The sequence below is a fragment of the Oxyura jamaicensis genome, chromosome 1 (assembly GCF_011077185.1).
Source record: "Oxyura jamaicensis isolate SHBP4307 breed ruddy duck chromosome 1, BPBGC_Ojam_1.0, whole genome shotgun sequence".
In the NCBI taxonomy this organism is placed as follows: Eukaryota; Metazoa; Chordata; class Aves; order Anseriformes; family Anatidae; genus Oxyura; species Oxyura jamaicensis.
In genome coordinates, this window is record NC_048893.1 from 177,968,929 (window position 1) to 177,992,508 (window position 23,580).

The 23,580-nt window shown below is 36.5% G+C and overlaps 1 protein-coding gene across 1 annotated transcript in view; it reads right to left on the reverse strand.

Annotated features, from left to right (window-relative positions):
* The window catches only part of COG6 (component of oligomeric golgi complex 6), a 50,953-nt gene that overhangs the window by 17,853 nt on the left and 9,520 nt on the right, over nucleotides 1–23,580 (reverse strand). Inside the window, exons 5-13 of the mRNA XM_035323871.1 lie at nucleotides 18,395–18,506; nucleotides 16,706–16,788; nucleotides 16,408–16,478; nucleotides 15,222–15,315; nucleotides 11,457–11,585; nucleotides 11,253–11,344; nucleotides 6,876–6,940; nucleotides 4,771–4,862; nucleotides 2,968–3,085 (exon numbers count right to left, since the gene is read on the reverse strand). Coding sequence (XP_035179762.1) covers nucleotides 2,968–3,085; nucleotides 4,771–4,862; nucleotides 6,876–6,940; nucleotides 11,253–11,344; nucleotides 11,457–11,585; nucleotides 15,222–15,315; nucleotides 16,408–16,478; nucleotides 16,706–16,788; nucleotides 18,395–18,506 — 856 coding nt within the window. The remainder of the gene's footprint in view (nucleotides 1–2,967; nucleotides 3,086–4,770; nucleotides 4,863–6,875; nucleotides 6,941–11,252; nucleotides 11,345–11,456; nucleotides 11,586–15,221; nucleotides 15,316–16,407; nucleotides 16,479–16,705; nucleotides 16,789–18,394; nucleotides 18,507–23,580) is intronic.

The window sequence follows — 23,580 nt, forward strand, 5'->3', positions numbered from 1 at the left end:
CTAAGCAGAAATATGAAAAAAACATGGTTTCCAGACTGTAGAAGTGAAGAGTATCCTCTTTGTGCATAACGGATCAGCAGCAAAGCCTTTGCAATCATATATGTACGCACAAAGGTCTGTTTTCCAGTACTTTACTCTGAACATAAAAAAGAAAATCTGGAAACAGATGCAGTGGGATACATAGCAAAAAGCTGGTTGGGACGTGAAGAGACTCGTACTCACACACATGCACTGTTTTGGTCTGAACACACGTTAACAACAAAAAATAAAAACCCTGGATGGTAAAAAGCAGCCTTGAGACTCCTCAAAATGTAAAACCGTTGTGACTTTCAATGCTATATTAATGGAGACGTATGAAAAGGCATAAAAATTGGTTATCTGCATATTAACACACAATAAAGTAACAGGAGAATTAAATTTATGACAAAATAAAGGTCTATATCAACTGAAAACTAGTGTCTCTCTGAGTGTAATTCAGCCTACTAATTTTGCATTTTTTTGTGAAGTAAAACTAATTTTAGTCATGAGGAAATAGAACATTATTCTATCAAATTAGTAGCCCATTTATAAAGGGAAATAATACAAGGTGATTCACAGGACTGGCTAAAACCCTGTCAAAAGTACTACACATCAGTACAGTCAGGCTCCTTCTCACCCTAACGGCTACCAGAGCTGTTAACTCTTAAAGTGGATATTAATAAATAATTGCAGATGCCTTTGTTACTCATACATCTAATCAACTTCTGAGTCTCTCTGAGCCATTGACCTCAATTATATCCTGAGGAAAGATCTTCAGGGAGCATATATGCTAAGTAAAACTGACAATTTTAGATTTAATATACAGAATGTGTTTATGGGAAAGAACAATGCTATGATCTTATGTTATACACAGTAGGCTGGGTATGTCACTTCATCCTAAATGACTTGCACTGAAATGCTATTGAAGGTTGCAAGAAGCACCACCATCTTCATTTAAAGTCAGTAAACCCAAATTCAACTCCTTTATAAAACAAGACAGTGTCTAGAGGCAGCTACAACCAGGCCAGAGACTGGGGGAAGGTAACTAAGAAGTCAAAGAGGATTATACAACCTTCCTATAGTGACCACTAAAAGAACAGACACCATTAACTGGGGGATCACCATTTCTTTATCATTCCTCCTTAATTCTACTCGTCTCCAAACTGAAAACAGCCTATCATCCAAACCAAAATACCAAGATTGTGAGTTATATAAGCAGAAAAATTATGCTGGATCCTGCTTGAGTAAGATGCAAGACCCAGAAGGTTAAATACAACAGAGCTAAATACAAGTTAACTACAACAGAGCTAAATATAACAGAGATGAATACAGCCTAAAGCCAAGAAAATTTATTCTGTTAAACGCTACTTTGCACATTCTTTCTAAGCAGTCATAGTTCTTTGCTACAGTCCATTACTGATTTCTCTTCATAAAAAGACCAAATAAACAAACAAATATTTTATTTTAGATTATGCATTAGGAAAGAAAATATCCTGAGGAATTAATATGCAGCTAGCATATACCATAAGCTTTATTTGTTCATACTTTGGTAAAATCACATGGTCTCTGTTAATTGTACTTTTTATCAATGAACTCAGTAGCAGAGGAACTACTATTCTGATGATGCTATATTCAAATGGAAACACCCCATGACAACAAACTACGTGCTACGTGGACTTGGCAGGATGGACTGGGGGACCAGCAGCAACCAATGAGTCATCCGATGAAGGGTATAAAACCACTGAAAGGAGTCACTGGAATATAAGGAAGGAAAGAAGAGGAACATCTATTCCCTTGAGAAAGACATTCCTTAGCCTTTGTAGAAACACAAGGAAGCAGGACCAGAGGCAAACAACATAATGAGAAAACTACCTTGGGACCACAGAACAACATTGACCAAAAGCCCAGTGACTGGTCAGGGATCTACAAGGTTTTGCACAAAGATCAGCTTCTGCAAATCTACATATGTTCTGTGCTTTTCCATTGGGTTAAATACAACTAATTCAGAAATGCATTTACAAAACTTTAGTGTTTGTTTTCCACTTTCTAAACAGAAAAAACAGCAACATGGGGACTTCTTTGCCAAACTCCGGGGTTGTGCAATACCTTGGAAAAGTCACCTCTTCTTGATTCTCAGACCTAGGCAACCTACCACATCTCAGATATGGATGTTGGATGAATATCAGATCCCTAGGAAATGGAAAGGGATATGCAGCCTAACAATTTGCTTTTACTTTGTTTAGATCTCAGGAAGGTGAGATTTATTTGGTAGACCCACCATCAGCAACCTGATACAAATACAGCAGGAAGAGCTTAACAAGAACTGTATTAGGTACTGAAGAATGGAAAATTCACTGAAATGCAAACAACAGGAGAAGAAAAGATACCAGGGAAGTGATGCTAGCTTAGGGACAGGCTTTTTTTGGAAATACAAAAGTATTTTCTCCTTTTAACAATAGAAGTGTTCATGGCATAGAATTGTTTCTACAAAAGACAGTAAAGTATAAGTTTTGCTTTTACTCAGCTTAGCTTCCTGGGATATATTCATAATTTCAAGAACAGAATTGCGCACATGAGTAATTAACTCTGCTGACGCGTTAATACAAATTACCTAGTTCAATCAGCTGACCTTCCTTTACTGCACTTTGGAAAATTTCACAGTTAGTATTTTTGTTTGTCATAGATTTTAAAACTATGCAAACTTCTCTGCTGCTCTATTATCAAATGCTGCTAATAACATTGTTTTTAAACATATTTACCAGCAGTAATGAAATAATAAAAAAACTTCTTAAGTTTTAATGATATCCCTTTTCTAGAATATAGAAACAACAAAACAGTTTGGGAAAAGCTGAAATCTAAAGCAGCTATTCATCTAAAAATCTTACTAGACAAAACAGAAATGAAAGTTTTTGTTTTGAAATATGAAAGCCGCATGATGTTGAAACAAACCTTGTCCATGAGTTTACTTGCATGAAGACTCAGACTATTAAAGAATATCTTCTTACTCAACAAATGCATTTCTTCAATTGTTGTCAACAGTGTGGCTGCACTGTTTCCTACAATACCACTGAAAACAAAATTAAGATTAACTACATAATCTGAAGGGAGGGAGGAATATGGCAGGGTCAGAAACTGTAGACAGCATTTCAAACACAAATTTTTCAGAGTTCGAAACATACAACAAATCATCATAGGAAACAGTTCTCCATATTGGCTTTCTGAGATTCACTCATAAGATGACTGCGAGAACAAACATAATCAACCATGTCATCAAGCAGGTATTAATTTTAAGTACAGTCTACCTAAAGTTGAGCACAAACATTTTAGTATAATTCTAAAATTTACTGGATTTTTGTTTTGTTACTCTGCAAATCTACTTGTAATACAAAACAGATTACATAAACAAAAAGGGTTGATAACTTTATTCTGTCATACTGTTCTCTAGGGATAGTATCCTACCTCTCTTCAGTGTGATGTGAGGCATCTCCAGTAATAAAAGAATTCACGTCTTGCTATTCCGAGTGTCAAGCTATTACATTTAACACAATTACTGCATAAACCTTGAACTACCTTACCTGACTATGAACATCTCACTAATTTACCTTTAGTCTGTAGTAAAAACTCTTCTGAGCTACAAAAACGGCAAGTAAAAATCGACTACATAATAGGGCTAATTCTTGCAGCTTGGTTTTCAGAATATAATCTTGTTGCATTTAATGGGTCGCTTCTCAAAGTGGGTTTACCCTTCACTAGTTAGGCAGACTTCCTGTATACGGAGGAAATTACTCAGCTGCCAGAAGGTAGTTCAGTGGTCTTTAAGCAACATATCGTAGCAGGAGAGAAAGCAACAGATAACACTGCTGAAGACCCTCCTCCATTTTAACATCACGAATTCAATTGCTTTACTACCACTGGGAAAGACACTTTGGAGACAGAAAAACAGCAAAAATATTTCATCTGTTTTTGACAACAAAATTAGGAATAAAACGTTTTGCTCAATATTATCAAAGAAAAAGGGTCCGATATGTGTTCTACCATAGACCTGTAGTGCCATCACAGTTGAAGACTTGAGGAGATGCCCATGAACCATTTATTATTAACCAATATCTAAATACCAGAAAATATGCTCAAGTTGTTATATTAGTGACTCAAATTCTCAGCACTTCAGTCCAGGGCTGTGGATGAAGATTTGACTGCTACTGTTGTTTCTAACCAATATGAGCTACTATGAATGCCACAATCTATAAAAAACAGTGGTTCTGGCTTTCCTCTTGGTTCACTGATCTTGGTGGCACCTGAAAGGCTGGAAGATCTGGAAGATTACTGGTGCACTTTGAACAGCCAGATACAGAATAAAGCAAGCATCTTCTCAACAGGAAAATGCAAGTGCACAATCAGAAAAAACGGTATCCAAACATAGCTGTTTGGAAGAAAAATTGAATTTCTGGAATTTAATTCTATCACTTTCTCAAAGGGAGACTTTGTCATCTTAGTGCATATATATATATATATATATATATATATATAAAACACTACAGAAAACATCTATCAACACAAGAAAGGAAGTTTATTTATCAAATTTTTAAAATTGATGCCATATTCCAAAGCAGACTCCATATGAACTGATGACAGTCAACAGATAAATGGCATCTGCTAAGGCCAAGAATACCCTTTTTAATATACTAATCTTCATACTTAAATAAATAATAATAACAATAATTATATCCTTAACATACTTTGTAGTTTGTATACCTGATTGTATGGTGGTAGAACTTGAGAAGATTAGAAATCTTGTACAGTAAAACTGCTCCTGGCTCAGCAACAATCACCTGCTCAATTCTAACCTGCAGAAAAAGCAAACATCCTTCAGGTCAAACACCCCAAAAGCAAACCTCTATGATTTTATATATAATACAATGCTGACTTCTGAGAAATAAATTTGAACAGAAATAAATTTAACAAGAGACAATGCCCAATTAACTCTAGCTTTCTGCTTGAACCAAAGTATTTCTTGGGTGCAAAACCTCTGGGTAGAAAACAAGCAGGTGTATTCTTAAAAACTAAACTAAACTAATCCTGCTGCTACAAATGTTTCTCTATAGGTTTTCATTGCAACTTGTTATTGAAAATTTCAAAATAATTAGATCATTTTATGGATTAACACCAGTACATACTGGAATTCTCCCCAGCACTGAACAGAGCAAGAACAGCTGCAAAATCCCTAAACTACAACCATTGATCACTAGCATAATGCAGCAATTCTGAACACCCAAGGTATTAGGTATTTTACCCAAAAGACAACTTCACCTGGATCAATCTATCCTTAATTAAAGGAGATATCACATACCTGCTACCGGTACGTAATTATTTATAAGTAACAAACAGCAATGTTGCCTGTTTATCTCAACCAGGAGATATTGGTTACGCAGACCAAAACAGTGCTGACTTTCTTTACACTTGGACAGTCGATGTCTTGTCTTGTCTCCATGGTACACAGTCTCAATTCACTCATAAAAGGCTACCCCAAGGTCAAGCTCTGGGCACTCATGAAGCAGTGATAGTCAGTGACTTATCACTGCACTATTCTCCCACGTGCCTGCGTGTGAAAGGGCTACACACAAATCACCCGCCGCCACCCGCCTTCGCAAGTTATTTGTCTGCTGTTCAAAGGAGCACAATGTGCAGCAGTGCCTTCTTGTCACCGCCAGCTGCAGAGAGAAGGAACTAAGATTATGCTCCCTTGGCTTCTAGGTCAGAGACCAAAAACGCAGAATATTTTTTGACTTTTATTTGCAAAGCTCGATGCACAAAGTCAATTTCAACATTCAGGTGTACTTTGTTCTTCAAAGCAAGCATATGTACAGACGTATATACAAATACCCATTTCCACTGTGTGAAAGGACATTTGGGCAGGGGCATGCTACTGAGTATAGTCTCTTGGCCTGAGTATTGCCTGAAGATTTTAAATAACAACACAGAAGTAAAAAAAGGTGCAGAGAAAGGTAACAAGACGATTAGAGATTTTGAGAACTGCTTCTGTACTGCTCCAGTGACTAAACTAAGGCAAACCTGTGGAGGGATATGCCAGAAATACAGCATATCAGGTGGGCACAAAGATGATAACTAGGAAATGAATTTTCACAGTCTCTTTCAATACAAGAGCCGGAGTTATTAAACAAAACAAAACCGAAAGGAGATGGCTTTTCAAACAGGACAGTTAAACTGTGCACTTCCCTCCTGCTGGATATGTTGTGAACATCATTTCATACCAACTTGACATATTCAAGAAAGAAAAATCTATTGTGGTCTATCAAATACAAAAGGAGTAGCTGTGGCTCAGTAAGTCCTCAATAAGTCCACAAACAGGCAAAGAAACTATTCCACAGAAGTATCTTGACACACTTGCACAACAGTACACTCTTCCCTTGAGTATACAAAATAGACACTACAAAAAACAGGGTACTAAGCTAAAATAATTTTTCATTTGACCCACTCCAGCCATTCAGCTAAAATAATTTTTCATTTGACCCACTCCAGCCATTCCTATACCCTTATCCCAAAGCTAAATTTTTACACTTAACCACCTCTGAATTTTCGGAAACGTAAAACAAAATCAAGATACAGATTTACTATCCTCGTATCTCTCGCTATACAACTATTTATTACCCTACCATGAACTACAAACTACTGAACCTTTAATTTTGAAGGGTTTTACGATTCAAAGCTGAGAATCTAACTCAACCGAGGAAAATGAAAATACATTGTAGAGATGGGACATGGGATCTGGAAAAACACTACAGAACAAATTTTTTTTTTAAATTTATTTTTCGAGTGTTAAAGAAAGCTATATACCTCACCTTTAGAGGTCTGCAGACACCTTCTGTGATGTGCCCAACTACTTCTTGAATATTTTCTTCCACACCTATAGTTAAAGCAAGCACATGCTAAGACCACGCAAATTTATTTCTCTTTTATTCAAGACTATAAAACAAATAAGCAAATGTAAGAGTTATTCTTCAATAAAAAGGCATTATGAACTGCATGTCCTTTTCTCCATGGGACTGGTTTACACCTCCACTGAACATCACATCTAGCCATTAAGAAATGGTTGCATGACAAACCAGAGTCCTAAAGAGTCACTACCTTATGCTGTGTGATTGCTTCCTAGCACAACGCAGTGCCTGGGGATTTGAGGCAGAAGGACAAAATGGAAGAGTAAATGATCTAGCAGAAGCTGTCACAGTAAGGCTCAATATCTGCACTTCTTAAAACTAAACAGGAAAAAAAAGTGCACTGAGGTGTTCAAGGAGCAACAGTACCTACCATTTTGAAAGGCCTGAACTGCAAATACACGCATCTGTTAGTTTTGGGTAGTGACGTGCTTGTCGTAGTGTTACAAATTAAATCACACCTGTACCTGCACGCTGCAGTGTACTACAGCATTAGCAAATGCTTCCTCTCTAGCAGCAGTTGAAACTGATCTTTCAGAGAACAAACTGTATACAAAAGAGAATATTGCCCTATCTTATTGTGAAACATAAATGAATTGTTGCATGGCAACCAGCACTGTCATAAATCAATCAAACTGAAAGCAACAGATCTTCAAGCTCTCACTTCAGTAACAACTCAGAATAGATTTATGAAGACAGCAATACTTTAATTCTAATTTAAAACTTGTCAACAGGAGTTCATCTTCAGATGGGACCCATGCAATGAACAGTAAACAAACTGACTGTGACATGTGATAAAAATCAGGTGACCTGAAGCTATATTTTGTAGATCTTATTTCACACTAGAAGAGAATATCTCTAAGAGGAAAAAAAATAAAAAATAAAAGATTAGAGATGTGTGACAAAGCCTCTTTAGACCAAAATATATGAAAATCCACATAAGCACAAACAACTAAATTCGGCGTGGTGGTTGTCTTGAAGCATGCTACTTGGTAAGTAATTAAAATATGTTTGTATATTTAAGTATCAATGCTAAGGAAGATAACAAGATTACAAACCACAAGATTTGTGGCCTGTTATGTAATAGCCAACTCCCAGACACACCCTAATAACTTTGGCATTTTTTGGTAGGAACAGTCACTTTTGTTCATCAATACAACAAGCACAGATTTGCAGTCATGTATCTAGACCAGACTGACTTAATAACAAATTCTTGGGTATGAAAGTTTTAGCTGCAAAAATATACGAGTTTAAATACCAAGGGAGACGGAATTACAATTTTGATATATCACATGCTTGTGCTGTCAAATACACCTTTCATGTCCAATTAGAATATTTTAGACTCAGCAAACAGGAAAAATAAATCTTCCGACACAATTGATTATATAACTGTTGCAAGTATTAGCACATCACTGTGACATGGAAGAATTATGGATTAAACAACTCTTATAGACTCACAATCACTTGTAGGAAACAGTTCATTACTGAACATATGCTTTTGGCTGCTTGCTACACCATGTATATTTTTTCTCTGCATACCCTTCTGTAAGAGACATCTTTCTTGTACCTTCATGTGGCTTCTGCTCTCCAGTTAGCTTCCTGTAACTCCATGAAAAGCAGGTTTTTACTGCTTCCCTTAAACAGAAGGCCTGCAATCCTCCCTTCTTTTCAAGTACAAGTTCACTACAGGACTGGAAAGCTCCCTACTAGCAGCATACCTGAGCTCCACAGAAGAGAACCAGATGCCTTATGTCTGTTCAGTACAATGCAAAATCATTAATCTTTTCTGAATGTGTTTTAAATGCTTAAATTTTTGAAAGCATTTTGGTCAGATTAATTTTCAAGGGTTAACATTTGCAAGTTTATAAAACTTTTTAGAAGCTATTCTTGAATATTTAATTATGGGCTATTTATTTAGATCATTCTCTCTAAACTCAAAACTGTGAACATCTCTCCGAAATAGCATTCACACAGTTTTGCTTCCACTGGGATCAAATCGACATCTGTCTCCATCTGTAGATAGATATGTGGCTTCTCTTTTGTTTCTTTCTTTCTTTCTTTATTTTACAGAAAGATGGCATCTTTTTGTTTAGATGCAATTTACCACCTTCTCTGCAGTCCTGAAATCGTATAGACTTTATAGGAGAATTTAAACAATAATCTGAACTCAGCGAATCCTGATTTCAAATTACAAAAATGGTTCTACTTCCAAAAAGCACTTCAAGCTGAAACTAAAGTTAAATCATTTGACTGACCTATTACAGAGAAAGCTTATCTCACCTAAATTTTGCCTTCAGATTTAATTGCCTAATCTATGCTAGCTTCTTGGGCTCCCTCTGTAGGAAACAGAACAAACAGTTTTGATGAAGCCTCTAGAAATGCCTATGTCAGACGTACATTTTGTTAGGAAGATTTGCTTTCTGGAGATGCAAATCACTCTCATTATCTATCATCAAAATCAACAAGATGTCCCCTTTTTAAATGGGCAAGTTAAACTAACTTAACTTCTCCTGTAGCCTGTGTAACCAGACACCTGAAGACTGCGTAACAATAGACATAATTCAACTTGAATCTCTCAGTACAATGCACTCTGTGCTCACTGGATTAGTCAGCACCAACTCAGGATTTGTAGCTATATGAGGCATATCATCTTAATCTACTTAATCTGAATCATAATGCTGCACACTCCACTTAAGGGCTCTTGCTAAACTCTGTGGTATCCCATTGAATACTGTTTCATCTTCAAGACCTTATACTACAACCATCATCATGATTTTTTTTTCCCAGAGATGCAGAGGAATAATTAATGGGTGCATCCTCTAAGCTTTGTTGCTCCCAGTGTGAAGAATCCCTCCTTATGCTTCCTGAAAACTGGGCAACAGTGATGGCAAAGCCATTCCTGATGAGCTCACAAAAACATTTTTGCTTCAGACAAATAGTGAAACTCTTGTTGATACTAGTCCCTTGGGAAAAAAAGCTTTGTCCTGGTGATATTTTTGGATTTTTTTTTCCCCAAAACATTTCTACTCCCTGTATTCTCAAGTAGTTTACTCTGGCCTATGGCTGAAATTCTCAAAATGTACTTATATTAGAAGTACATAGTATCTGAGCCTGACTTCCTGCCAGAAGAACAGAGTATCTAATAGTTAAAGCACTGCACAAGGGAGAACTTCAGAACAGAATGGAAGACTGGGCAATAGCACAGTCAACTGCAGAACCAGATGCAGTAACATCCTCTGCGTGGCCAGCTTTTCTTGAAGGACTCCCCATTCACAGCAAAAGCATCAGATCTTCGTGTATAGAATTACCATGTCTTTTTCTCCACCATCCAGGCATCACGAGGTCTACGTTCTTCTCTCTCTGAGATATTATCACTATATAAAATTAAAATCACTTCTACAGTATGCTGTAACTGTAGTTAAAAAACCAACAACATTCCTTTGGTTTGATTTACAACAGTCCCTACTTTAAACAGCCTACTTGCTCATATACCTTTAATTACAAAAGCTATTTAATACTTCCAGCGGCAAGGAAAATGAGAGTGCATATTAACTTTAAATCCCAGAGCAGGACTCAATTAAGACATACCATCTGAGAAACTCACCAAAAACACAGATTAAACATCAGCTCTTACACTGAGGCTTGTTACAACTGAACATACATGTTTTATTTGTTTAGTAAGTCTTTGGCTTAAGCCATACAGGCTAATCATATTACAGCTTCCACATGAGAAAGTTCTTAAAAGCATGGTTCAATCTACTTAAAAACACAGCAAAGGGGCTGAAGAATTTGTGTTAGGATCTGTAGATGCATTACTAAAGGAGGGCCTTGATATTAAAAAGCTTCACGCATCTATGAGTGGCCTGCTTTGACCTTCAGAAACCTACGCTGATACGTTACAAGAAAATTTCATTTTACTTGTAGGAAGGAAGGAACAGAATTATTGAAATGAATTACTAAGCAAATGATCGAGGGATGATAATCCTCAACATATCAACAAGTAATGCTATCATAATGTTTTCAGAGAACCAATTTTGAACTCTCTGCCCCTCTGTAAATTCAGTGTAAACCTATTGTGAGTAGAATGAAAAGAGTAATATCTGAAGTACTCTTCTTTGCTAAGGGCTTTCTTCTGGCAAAATGCAACCTACGCTATTCTGAAGTTAATTCCAGGAAAATTAAAAGTTCATCTCTCATAACTTAAGCCCAGACTAAGAAATTACTCACACTTTTTAAATTATTTTCTTAACATTTCCCAATATATGTTTCAAAATCCAGTACTACCTTGAATGGTTACAAGCTTTAGCATAGCTTCTAGATGCTCTTTTTCAGACGCTGTAGCTTGATGCAACCAGGCCAGCATGTCTCCCACGTACCTAAACAAAGACAGAAAATTCTGTGTAAATCAGGGGTTTACAGTGTGAGGGATCTGAAGTGTGAACAGGCAAAAGAAGGATTATTTCTTATACATTCTTACTAGCACAGTACCTCAGAGGATCGTGGGAGTGCATTTCAATAGGGCGGGGAGTGCCTCCTAGACCTCCTCTAGTAAGAGCATCTATAAAGCCTCGGACTACAGCACTTCTTCGAGCTGTTCCAAACTCATCCAGAGTATACCTGTCATTAAAACATGGAAATGAGTAAAACAAAATAGTTCACCTCATTGCACTTGATTCGTTCAGCTTTACAGCTAATACAGGCAACTGTTTCTACAGCTCTAGACAGCTTGCACAGCATTCAGAACTTCCTGATTTTCTTGACTCCTCATTAGCAGATACTGAGGACAGCTTTTCCTCAACCCATCCATTTGCTTATCACACACAAATAAATAAGTGAAAAATCATCATCTTCAGTTTTGCACACACAAGCATGTATTGAGAGGTCTAGAGCTCCTGTTCACACGTGGTTCACAGCTGAATGACAGAAGCAGCAACTTATTGCACCACAACACAAGGCTTTCTCCATCTCCTTCTTCTAGGCCACCAGATGAATAGTAGTGACAGTTATTTATTTGATGGTTGCTCCGTGTCAATCAACCGAGTCTTACTTAAGATATTTAATGCACGGACACCACAGCCCAGACTGCATAACACCAAATGGCATGCTGGTAAGAGAGGAGGTACCCAGAATATACACACAGCTCATTTTTGGAGCAGGCTACTTTCCTGTTGGGGCTGAAGCACATTAACAAGTGATGGGAAATGAACACTGCTAATATTCTTGCTTATCTGCTTAGAAACAGGACATTTGCAAGCAATGGAACACTTATTTTTTTCAACAACAGAATTTAAGTATTTTTAACAAAGCACACAAATTACAATGGCAAAAAAAAAAAAAAAAAGGATAAACACAACAGCTTATTTTTCCCATATAACTGAAGAAATGCCACAGAGTAGGCTTGGTGTCACTTACCCATGACACCCAGCAGCTGAACAGATACAAAAATAAAATAATAATAATAGAAAGCATGTTACTCACTGACTGAAGTTAAATGAGCACTACGCTCGCAATTAAACAGATGCGGAGGACAAAATACAAAAGGAAATAATAACTTGAAACATTTTTGACACAGTGTAAGTTCAATTAGATTTCTCTTATGCTATAAATAATGGATCCTTCATAATTTTTTTTGCTCTATGTTACTATTTAAGGGAGGATAAGGGGGGAACACAGTGAAGAATCAGAAAATTTCTTTTTACATCTTTTTTCTCCCCACACACTGTAGTTGCTCACTTGGAGAGTAAAGATCTATCTATCTACATTTTAAAGGCTGGTAAGCCTGTAATAAATCACTACTCACAAAAACAATGCAATTAGGAGTGGAAGAGTTCTGGGATCTGCTGACTACCCATAGTCCAGGAATAGCAGCACCGCAGCGAAAAACCTCAAGTGTTTGGAGAAACCAGTTAAGCCCCCCGTGACACTCCAATAAACAGCCTTATCATTAAAAATATGGCAGCATTTTCCCCTCCAATAAACAGCTATATCATTAAAAATACAGCAGCGTAATAGCACGATAAGATCTGTTTGTTTTGAAAACAGCAGTTAGTAACGATAATTTTGTTTAAAAAGAAAAAAACACTAATTTCCCTTTTGCTCTCAGTAGAAAGGAGTTTTACCATGTCAAAATTCTGCATGCATAAAAAATCATTACTAACTATTATTTACACTAGAAACACAGTATTTAATACTATGTTATTACATGTATTCATGATAGGGTAAGAAAACAACATTTGTATTCTTTTCAGCTCTGCTCCATTTTTTCCAGAAACCAGTGAAATAATAATCATTAGTGGGGAGAGGAAGAAGGTAGTGGAAAAGCTTGGAAAACCAGAGTGGAGGATGGAAGAAGAACACTGCTTCCAGCTATGACTCCACGCACTATCTATGAAACAGTTTTCAGATTTTCTGTTAGAAACAGGAAGTAAAAGCAAACGTTTATTTTATATCCCTACTGGCTGCAGTTCCCAAAAGTCCATCCATGGTACAATCCTTCTGCCACCTTAAAGTTATCAAAATATAACTCAAAATAATTAAACAAGGATTTGTAGTCTTGTTTCTAATCTCCTGTCCTTCTCCATCTTACTTTCATCCAACCAAATCACACCCTTTATCAGATGCAAGGACTGTGATTTAGAAGAAAAAGTAAGTTTAGCAGCAGTGCTAAAATGTATAAGAACAACAAATTAAATTTTCTTCTATGGGATGATTGTTATACTTTGAACTCAGAAGTTGGTATGTACGAAGGCAGATAAGTAATCTTCAGATTTAAGCTATAAAGCACGAGTACTGCTATTTTGACAATACTGCTTTAGAAAGTAATTAAGCATGGTTATCTGTGCTGAGGGACGTGGCTCCATCTTGTACAGTAATGTTTACTTTTGCCTTTAAGAGGAAAAAAAAAGTCCTATCACTGTTCTACTTCTGGTTACATTAGTATTGCTCTTTGTCAAAAAGATGTCAGAAGAAAAACGAAGTCTCTTTAGCAGATTCATTTTAAACTGGCCAGATGTGGATTTATACAGAAGATAGATTATTTTTTTTAAAGTGTTAAGAAAGCAAAACTAGTTTTGTGAAGTCTGAAGGCAACATCATAGAACAAAATATTTGTTGCAGAAAATACGTATTTATAAAGAATCCTATAGAATGTTGTGAACAACCCTATGCAGCCATGAAAAAGGGCCTGGAGGACAGACTGCAAAACAAGGTCTGCAAACCCCAGCTCTGGCCTAACGTAGGAGCTGGCTGTAGTGCATGTACAGAGCATTAGCACCACACGCAATAGCTGGGGAGGTCATGTGGCACCAACTCTTCCTCTAATTTACTAGCAGATCTGACAGAGCCTGTAGAGACGTGCACTCTCTCTCGTTTACGAATGTTGAATGTTCACACTACACATTTTACCCATGAAAATGTACAGTATGACACAGCTAAAGACAAAGATAGCCTTTGAAAGACAGCCCAGTGATCTGCTGTCCTGCATGCCTGTGGCTAAGAGTAATTTGCAATAGCTGCAAAACATGGTAAATGCATTACAAAAAAAAAAAAAATCAAACCCAAAACTCAAAAACAAAGAAACTAAATGTACTAGGATTAACGGTAAAACTGTACCTCCTCAGGTACCTGGTCACCCCAATAAAGAATGTTCTTAGAGTGCCACCTCGTGGTTAAGTTGTCTCTGAGAACTACTGTTTCATTCACGTTAAACAATCTGCTCAGCAAAGCCTGGACAAGAACTAACAACTAGTATATAACGTATGTATCTAAGTACCCCTATGCTTTGGAGGCCCAAATGTAGTAGATTTTTTTTTAATAAGTACTGAACAACTCATAATGGAAGGCATTCTCACTACCAGGAGCACTTCAGTTAAAGCTAATTGGTATTTGTCAAATTTTTACTTTGGGAATTTAAAGGAGACACTCACATACTCTGCATTGCATTTTTTTCCCCTACAAGGAGAGCAGCAGAAATTCACAATTCTTTTAAGTTAAAATCAAAATGCTGACATGTTTCTTCAATTACAAAGCAGTAAGTTGGAGAAAGTCCAACAGCCTTTACTGTATCATAATTATGTCAAAAAGACTTTTGAAATTTAGAGAAGTTAAATATGATATTATTTTTTAAATTTGATGCAAGACTAAATTGTCACGATCCTTTGCACCATAACACATGCCATTATAACTTAATAACGTAAGTTCTCGTAGGCTGGAAATACTCTTTTCTGTTAGAGATGACGATTAATGTTTACTTACTTATACAGGACAGGTCTATCTTGTAAAGCTTCCATGGCTTGAGCAAGAACTGGAGAAATGTCACACGACTCTTGTGTCAAAGTCCTGCACTCATCTATAAAATAACAGAGGTAAAAGCGTTTTCTTTACACTTCAGTACCTTTTATACCAGGCTGATAAACAAGAAAATGGGTTAAAAACTCAAAGCCTTTTGATTTTGAATTGTGGAATATGCTACCTGGTCTTGCTTGTACTAAGGTAATTCAACTCTCTCCTTAAGTAGTACTTTGACTAAAATGGATGCCCATTGCTAATCTCAAGAATAAAAATTAAAAGAAGCTTATTATGCGGTTGCACCCACGTACAAGTGTTAACTCATTCAACCATCAACACTGTTAGGCTCCTTTATAAGAGGCTGACACTTTACAAGTAAATTACTGAGAAAAAAAGGAAGCAAGTATGCAACCAAGCTGTGAGGGCTTTTTGTTTGTTTAGCTTTCATGTCGTAACTATATAATCTTGTACATTCCATACAAGAATGTGGAAATCACAAACTAAATCACACAACAGCAAAATAATGCTTAATTTTCATTAAGGTGAAACTGCAACTATTATCTGAGACTTCAGTATCCATAGAAGAATAGCCAAGTAATTTAATCTCCTATTGCACCAGCTTTTTTCACACCTCTTCCTGTCAACAGAGAAGAGAGACGTAATTCAAAAGCATCTACATTTTACATTATCAAGATGTTCTATCAAACACTGAAACTTGGATCCAGAAAACATGTGAAAAAATAATCACCTACAATCATCCAAAAAATCATTCAACCCATATGGTTTTGTTTGTTTTTAAACAATAAGCCACTCCTCACACCAAACTAAATGTTACTAGCAAATTGTCAAAAACAAGAACTTCCCTGTGACCTGCAAGAAAATGAAATGCAATACGCTTCACAATTGGCTTAGAATACCAAATTGTAAGTATTGTTGTCTGTGGAAAAACATCTGAGAACAGAAATAAATAACACAGTTTTACAAACAGGACAAAAAGGGGAGAATCTCCAGTTAATCATTTAGTTTAAAAAAGCTAACCCAAAGCCTCATTAATGAATCTTGGAAAGAATTTTTACTGAGTTCAATCCACATCAAGAAATTAAAAGAATCATCATCATAATATTCATAAACATAAAAACAATTGTAGTCCTACTTTGAGTCCATCTGTAAAGTCGTTCATAAGACGTCTCTTGCAATAAAGCCATCTGTTCCATAATTTCCAACCTACACGATAAAAACATTTGCAAATACTATTTTAGGCAGCACTACCATAGGCATGTGAAAACAAATAAAAAGTACCACTATTCAAACTAAGAAAATTTAAAAATGTTACTACTCTTCACGTTGATGTGAAATACTCTATACAGACACACAAAGTAAAAATGACTCCTTGCTGTAACTTCTGCTTGTAACTAGCAAATGATTGTCTTGCACGCATTTAAGTAACTCACCCTGCCCTTTGCTGATTTGTCCTGAGGAGAATCTTGACATCATCATGAATTTGCTTTACTCTTCCTAAAGCCTTGAAAAAATCCTAAACCAATAAAATAAAAATAAAAAGAGGGTCAAAAAGCAGTAACATCTGATTCACACCTCTAGCAGTCTGTACTCCCCATTTCACATACCGACTAAACTGAGGATTTCAGGGATGTTTCCACCCCAGATAAATTATTGCTAGCAGTGAAGAAAAAACCTCTAGAAGAACTCTAGATGGATATTTGTACAAAAAGGTTATTTTGTTACTGTTTGAGAGTCTCAATAGAAATATACTAACATTATCCAACAGGAGTCTTATTATGTATGAAGTCATCTTTCAAACATTAGGAAGTACCCCAGAAAATTTGGATGTAACTGTATGTTTCTTTTTTGACCTGAACACAGTTTACCTCAAAAAAATAGAGTTCTGTTCTAGTTCAAGGCCTGTAAAAATACATATTTTCTCTAAGTGAAGCACTCAACGATTTAACATACTGCCTTGCATCAACTATGTTGAAGACTGTATGTTTATAAAAACCCAAATCACTCTTCCTTCAGGAAAAAAAAAATTCTTCCCCAAACAGGAGTCCGACATAAATGATGTTCTAAACACACTGGTTGATTCTATCCTAGGTGAAAAGCACATATATGACTTTACTGAAGTCTGTAACTTCAGTAGCACAGCTACAATCATATCTCATTTACTTCTGCACATTTTTAAGGTAGCTCAAAGTATCACAAGGATTAATATTTGTTGTGCTGCAAACCAAGCACTGAATATATGGCACGATGTTGCTGTCGTTGTTGTCTGCAACGTGTGCTTTTTAGAAACTTGAATATTCTTTCATGGTAGTAGTTGGTACAAAAGCATACAGCAATTATTCAAGTGCATAATCACTTAATACATTCCATTTATGCTTTCATTAGCATTGTTTACAGTTATCTGTTCCATGTCTTTTAATAATGCTTTATCTGCAAACAGGATGCCTGTGGAAATGAGATACTGCATCTCAGCAGATAGTCTGAATTAAAGTGAAGGTTTTCATGCAACTACAATAATAAAATCTATCAAGGATAATCAATTCTCTCATTATTCAGTTTGCTTGTACTGCAGAACAATAAGTCTTATCAAAAAACCAGAGCAGATTCAAAAACTTGTTTTGGAAGGTGTCTAAAAGTGAATGGGTACCTAATAGCTTCATCAACAACATAATAACGAGAGAAAGTTCTAAATGATATTGTTTCAAGTCCCTGAATCCCTATATATACATATACATACACACGCATGTGTACAGGGGCAGTACCACATATTACTGAGGCCCACCAAATTTCTCATTTGCTTTAGTTGAGCATGTAGTAATTTAAAAATACCTTAGCTAAAAACTGAGTTTCCATAAAGGTCTTTTTGAAGTGTAGAAACATGATAGCTCTTATTGCCCCTTAAACTCATTATACAACTAGAATTTAATGCCGATTTTCTTTCTTGTTACTAGAATCTTTCATCACACATTTCAAACTCATCAGAAACTTATCACTGAGTTAAAAGGTACACTCCTCCATAAAAAATGAAGCTACAAAACTGATAATAAGATCTCATGTACAGTTCAGCTAGGATGTTTTTATATTTAAGTTCAGGGCAAAGCTTTTAATGTTTGCTGAGTTACCTCAGTAATTGGCTCATCTTTTGTGCCTCGAAGGAGGTTCATTTCATCTGGCGTCAGCTGGAATTTTGCTATGAATGCATCTGCAACTTGTGCTTTCATTTCTAGTCGCTGACTGTAATAAAACAAAGTGAAAAGGACATTAGCTTTTGACCTTCGACTCATTTTGCATATTCATACCTTTGGAAACATAGTAAGCATTAGAAACCAATGCTATTAAATTCTAACAGTACATTTGCCATCAAACACTTGAGTTGCATCTTCACATACAATTTTCCATTACCTTAAATATAGTCCTGAGCAAAACAATGTAAAGTTAACACATCTGAAAACTAGGAAGTTCTTTACAAATATTCCCTTAGCAGCTGTAACACAAAATATCTAATCCTGATACTTTGTACTTATACAATTTAATGCTTGCAATTATCTCCTTTCAAATTCATCCAAGAAAGAATGCTGCAGCATCCAAAATGAGAAAATGATCATTAGATTAATCTACTATTCTGTAGAAGAGATGCGTTTCTGTTTAACAATATACTAATGGGATCCAAAAAACCGATCTCACAAGCAGTCAATATGTAACGGCTAATTGCCTTGTTAGTTACCCTTCCTGAAATAAACACAACAGGGATTTAATATCCAAACACCATCTTGTGAGCAGCATGAGTTTTGCCACACGCCTTACAACCACAGAAGGACCCAAGTGAATCTCACTTCATTCCACAGGAAGGGACTGGAATTCCAGTAGCAGAAGAAATTCCAGCTGTGGTTTGAGTATAGAGCATTCCATGAAATACTTTTTTTTTTTTCTAGGCATTGAGAAGATACTGAATTGTTTGCAGAAGAACAAGGATCATTTACTTTAAGACCATTTCAGCTTCCAGTGTACTTACTGCAAGATAAATACACTGCTATTATAGAGTGGTAAGACAGACAGGTCCGCTTCTAATACTGGCTGCCGTAATTAAATTTTCTTGCAAGACCAAAGCTTGAAAATTGAGCTTTTACTTATTTACCAGTTCTTTACTACTCAACTAATCTCTGGACTGCATTCAGGCGAAGCAGCACAGAAAACAAACTTCCCTTCTGTAGACGTGGATGACCTTCCCCACCCTGCAGTTCTGCAAACTTTTTCAGAGGTCAAACGAAATGTTTTGCAATTGTCATAGCACACGGAAAAGCAAGGACAGGAATATAAAATCCAAAACTGCTTAATAGAAAAAAAAAAAAAAAAAAGGAAAAAAAAGTAAACAAAATAGAAAACCAAAACCTCTCATGATTTAATACCATGTCTTTAAATGACAAGTCAGGTTTCACAAGGGCAGATGTGGCTGGTATGATTTTACATTGACAGCTTTGCAATGTATGTAAACATAAACTAAATGCATGTGCCTTAGCTACTCAAATTGAAAATCAGGCATGGACACTTCAGATTTCATGAAATGATGGTGTTTTCAGCAACGCATTGCTGCTCCACACCACTGTGACAAGGAATTCTAATCCATCAATGTCACCAGCACTGGATTTGGTTGAAACAACAACCAATGTTATTCAGTGAATTACCTTTATTTAGTTGCTCTCTTCCCTTATGAGGGAGATCCCCATTTTATATTTAACTACAAATCTGAGTAGATTTACTCTGGAGTATCCCTCCCTTTAGGGAAGAGGAAGAAGGTAGAAAAGAGGTTAGAAAAAGCAAATGCAAAATCATCTTTGGTTTCAGCTGAAGAAATGAGATCTCCCGTAAACACGGGAACAACTGGGATGCAGAAACACTTGGTCTGAGCACAAAGATTTTTAACAGCTCTTACAAAATATTTCCATTTACATCTCATTTGTCAGATTTTTAAAATATATTTTTACAGGAGCTTTCAGCAGTAGCCTGTACAGTTTCATCAAACTGGGGCAGGGTGAGATCTGATTTTAAGAAGTGCAGTATACCAGATATACCATTATTTTTTTCAGTTTGTTTTACATATTTGTTGGAATTAGCGTGTAGACTTCCAGAGTACAAGGCCCAGAGTCAGGAACTATACAAAATGGCACACCTGTTAGTCAGCTCTGCAATTCTGTGCCCCATTTACTCCTGTAAATGAAAATCCTTGAAATGAACAATCACAGATAAATTCACTACCAAATCTCTCTCCTTCTGCAAGTCCTCACTCTACATAGCCCTCCTATTTTATTTATTTATTTATTTGCCGCTACAAAGAACAAGAAATCTAAAATCGTGCTTTAAAGCCATTCCCATCTCTGGCTGTGACAGGGCTAACCCCTGTCATAGCGGTTCATTGGCCCACTCTGCACATTCTCAGTAATTTACTTACAGAAAAAAAGAGTTAATACATTACACTCTAACATAAACTCCACAATGTAAGCATAAAATAACCGCCTCAAGGTGGCAGCAATGTTTCATCTATTTTTCTGAAGACAGTGACTTGAAAGTGATGAAAAGCATCTATCCTAACCTAACAGCATGCATCTTTGACTTCTGATAAAGCTAGTTCGTTTGGGCTCTGCACAAAAGACGTGGCATTTCAACAAACTACTTCAATCCAGTTTCAAAAACTAGGTTAGGCACCTCTGCTTACGCTTACTGTGTAAGTTGTCTTGATCATCAATCTGCATGAGAAAGAGATCCTGTTTCCTAGAAGATGATGGATCAGTAGCAAAACATGCGTGTGTTTTGTACTCTTGTGTTCGACCTGGCAGTATGCAGTATTAATGAGAGCGATGCATTCACACGGGTATTAAATGACATCGATATTTCCTCAGAGATAAATGAACAGATTTTGAACTAGAATTTAATGAATCTTATTAAAGCAGGGAAATAGATTAAAGTACCACTCAAGCTTGCTATGGTTATTTCTCTGTGTTAAGTGCTGTACAAAGCCCAGACTGCAGGCCACAAGAAAAGCTGGAGTAAGGCCACTTTGCATACGTCCCACTGGAACCGGTACCTGTGGAGACACTCAGGCACTTTGAGACCCCCCAGTCCTTCCTGTCAGCCCAACCATTTCTACACTATGCTCTAGGCATGCACAGTACAGAAGAAAAAAGGCTAAACCGTGCTGTCATCCCAGAGGATTCTTGGTTCTTTTCCTACAAAAGTTACCCCTGCATAAAGGCTCACAGGTCGCGGGAGCACAGCGCTGATGCAAAGCAGGGAAGTGCCAAGCACTGGTGGACTTTTGAGCTTGGATGGGGGACAGGACTCCAACAAAGAGCAATTTCCCCCATTTTAATGGTTACCACGGAGACAGAATTCTTTTGCAAGAGAACTCAAAAGGCTGGGAAAACTATGCACTTCATGCACTTTTCCCTCGAACTAAACACAAATGCACACTGTTTGTTAGGATTATCACCTAGACGGCTCGAAAAATGAGGTGGAGGAGAAACAGACTTCTCCAAAATTTAATTCTATCTCACCACTAAATATACCATAAATATTTGCTAGCGTTCTCAGGAAGTCAGAACATATTCTGAAAGTTCTCTCATTTTGCACTACTGAGGACTCAACGTTCATATTTTTAAAAACTCAGATATTTTTAGTGTTTTATAACTCAAAAAAATAACAACCATCTTCAACGGATATTTCCAGCAGAAGCTGGAAAAAATACTTTTCTGTGATGTTTTTGTGGAAGGCAGATAAATGCAATTATATAACAAAAAAACCTATACACAAGTATCCATTCTTAAAAATAAGTACCAGCTGTGTAAGTAAAAATGGATTTGTAGAACAAATTTTTATGGTACATTTTGGCTGTCAAACAGACATCTTTTAATAAAAGAGAACACAGGCATTATGTGAAGGTGTTTGGTGACCAATTCCATCTTAGAATATAATTATTTTATTTTCTGCTAGAGTAAAAACCAGGGAGGCACACATTGAATTGTGTAACATATTTCCAGGATAAAGGAAAATAACATTATTATTACAGAAAGCTTTAGTGAGACCTCGTCTGGAAAACGTCATAATCCCGATCATCTTTGTTCAAGAACAACGGACTCCCATCAGGCCAGAGCCCGTACGATGACAGTGAAAATGGAGAACCTATTTTATGAGAGGAGATTTCAAGATGGTCTGCCTAATAATCTTCTGCAGCTGAAAGCTGAGAGGACAGATGATTGTTGTCTGAAGACAACAGGAAAGGGAAAGAAAAAAAAAAAAAAAGGAAAAAAAAAACCACATCCCTTAAGATAAAGGGCAACATGGGCAAATGGATGATTTATACCTAAGAATTAGGTGGGAAATGAGGAAAAGACTTGAAAGAACAACAAGCTTGGTAAGTGTTCCAAGAACAGCAGCAGGTACAAAATGCAAAAATAATTAAGTACTTCTATGTTGATGAGTTTCTGAAAGACATTATGCAAATGAGAGCTGACAGCAGGAAAGTGGACTTGAACTTAGCTTTCTCCAATCTGAAGTCCCAGTTTAAAGACAGTAAAGCTGCAATGCAGTAGCTGTGCTATATAATACATTCCACTCTAAAAACAAATGGATAAGAAAAAAAATCAAAAATGGTAAATGCAAAGTTTAACAACATAAGGTATTAACTGCACCAAAATGATCCAAATCTTGTCAGATTACTAAGCACTACAATTAATAAATTTATATGCTGTAAGTAAAGTCACAGGTTTGTTTTGTTTTGTTTTTCCTGACCTAACCATCAGGCTTTCCATGGACATCATCTATATTTACAGAACAGTCTGGCTAAGATTTTCACATGCAGAACTTCACGGCAGTCATTTGATGTATACACTCACTAGATAAATCAGTGCTTAGCAATGCTTAAGACACTATACATGGCTTCTAACCTGTGAAGAGAGATTAAATTAACAAGAAGCATGTTTCCAGTAGATAGATTCTTTTGCGTCTTGTAGAGGTGAGATACCGTCACGTCAAACGGACTGGTATCTTCAGCACATTTTTTATATAATCTGATAGAAAGGCATTTGAAATGGGACTGCTTGGTCTAGTCTTCAAATTCGTCATCAAACTGTAAAATGTCACCAAAGGCATGGAAACAGCACGCTGTTCTCTCTATCGACTTGGAGTAATATCAGAGCTTAACCAGCAGCAAAAGGAAAACTAAATCAGGTATTAGGAAAACAACAAAGAACCCAAATCAATTTCCAGGGAACACCATGGGCTCTCTGTTCAGGGACTTTTCTTCTAACAGCAGATT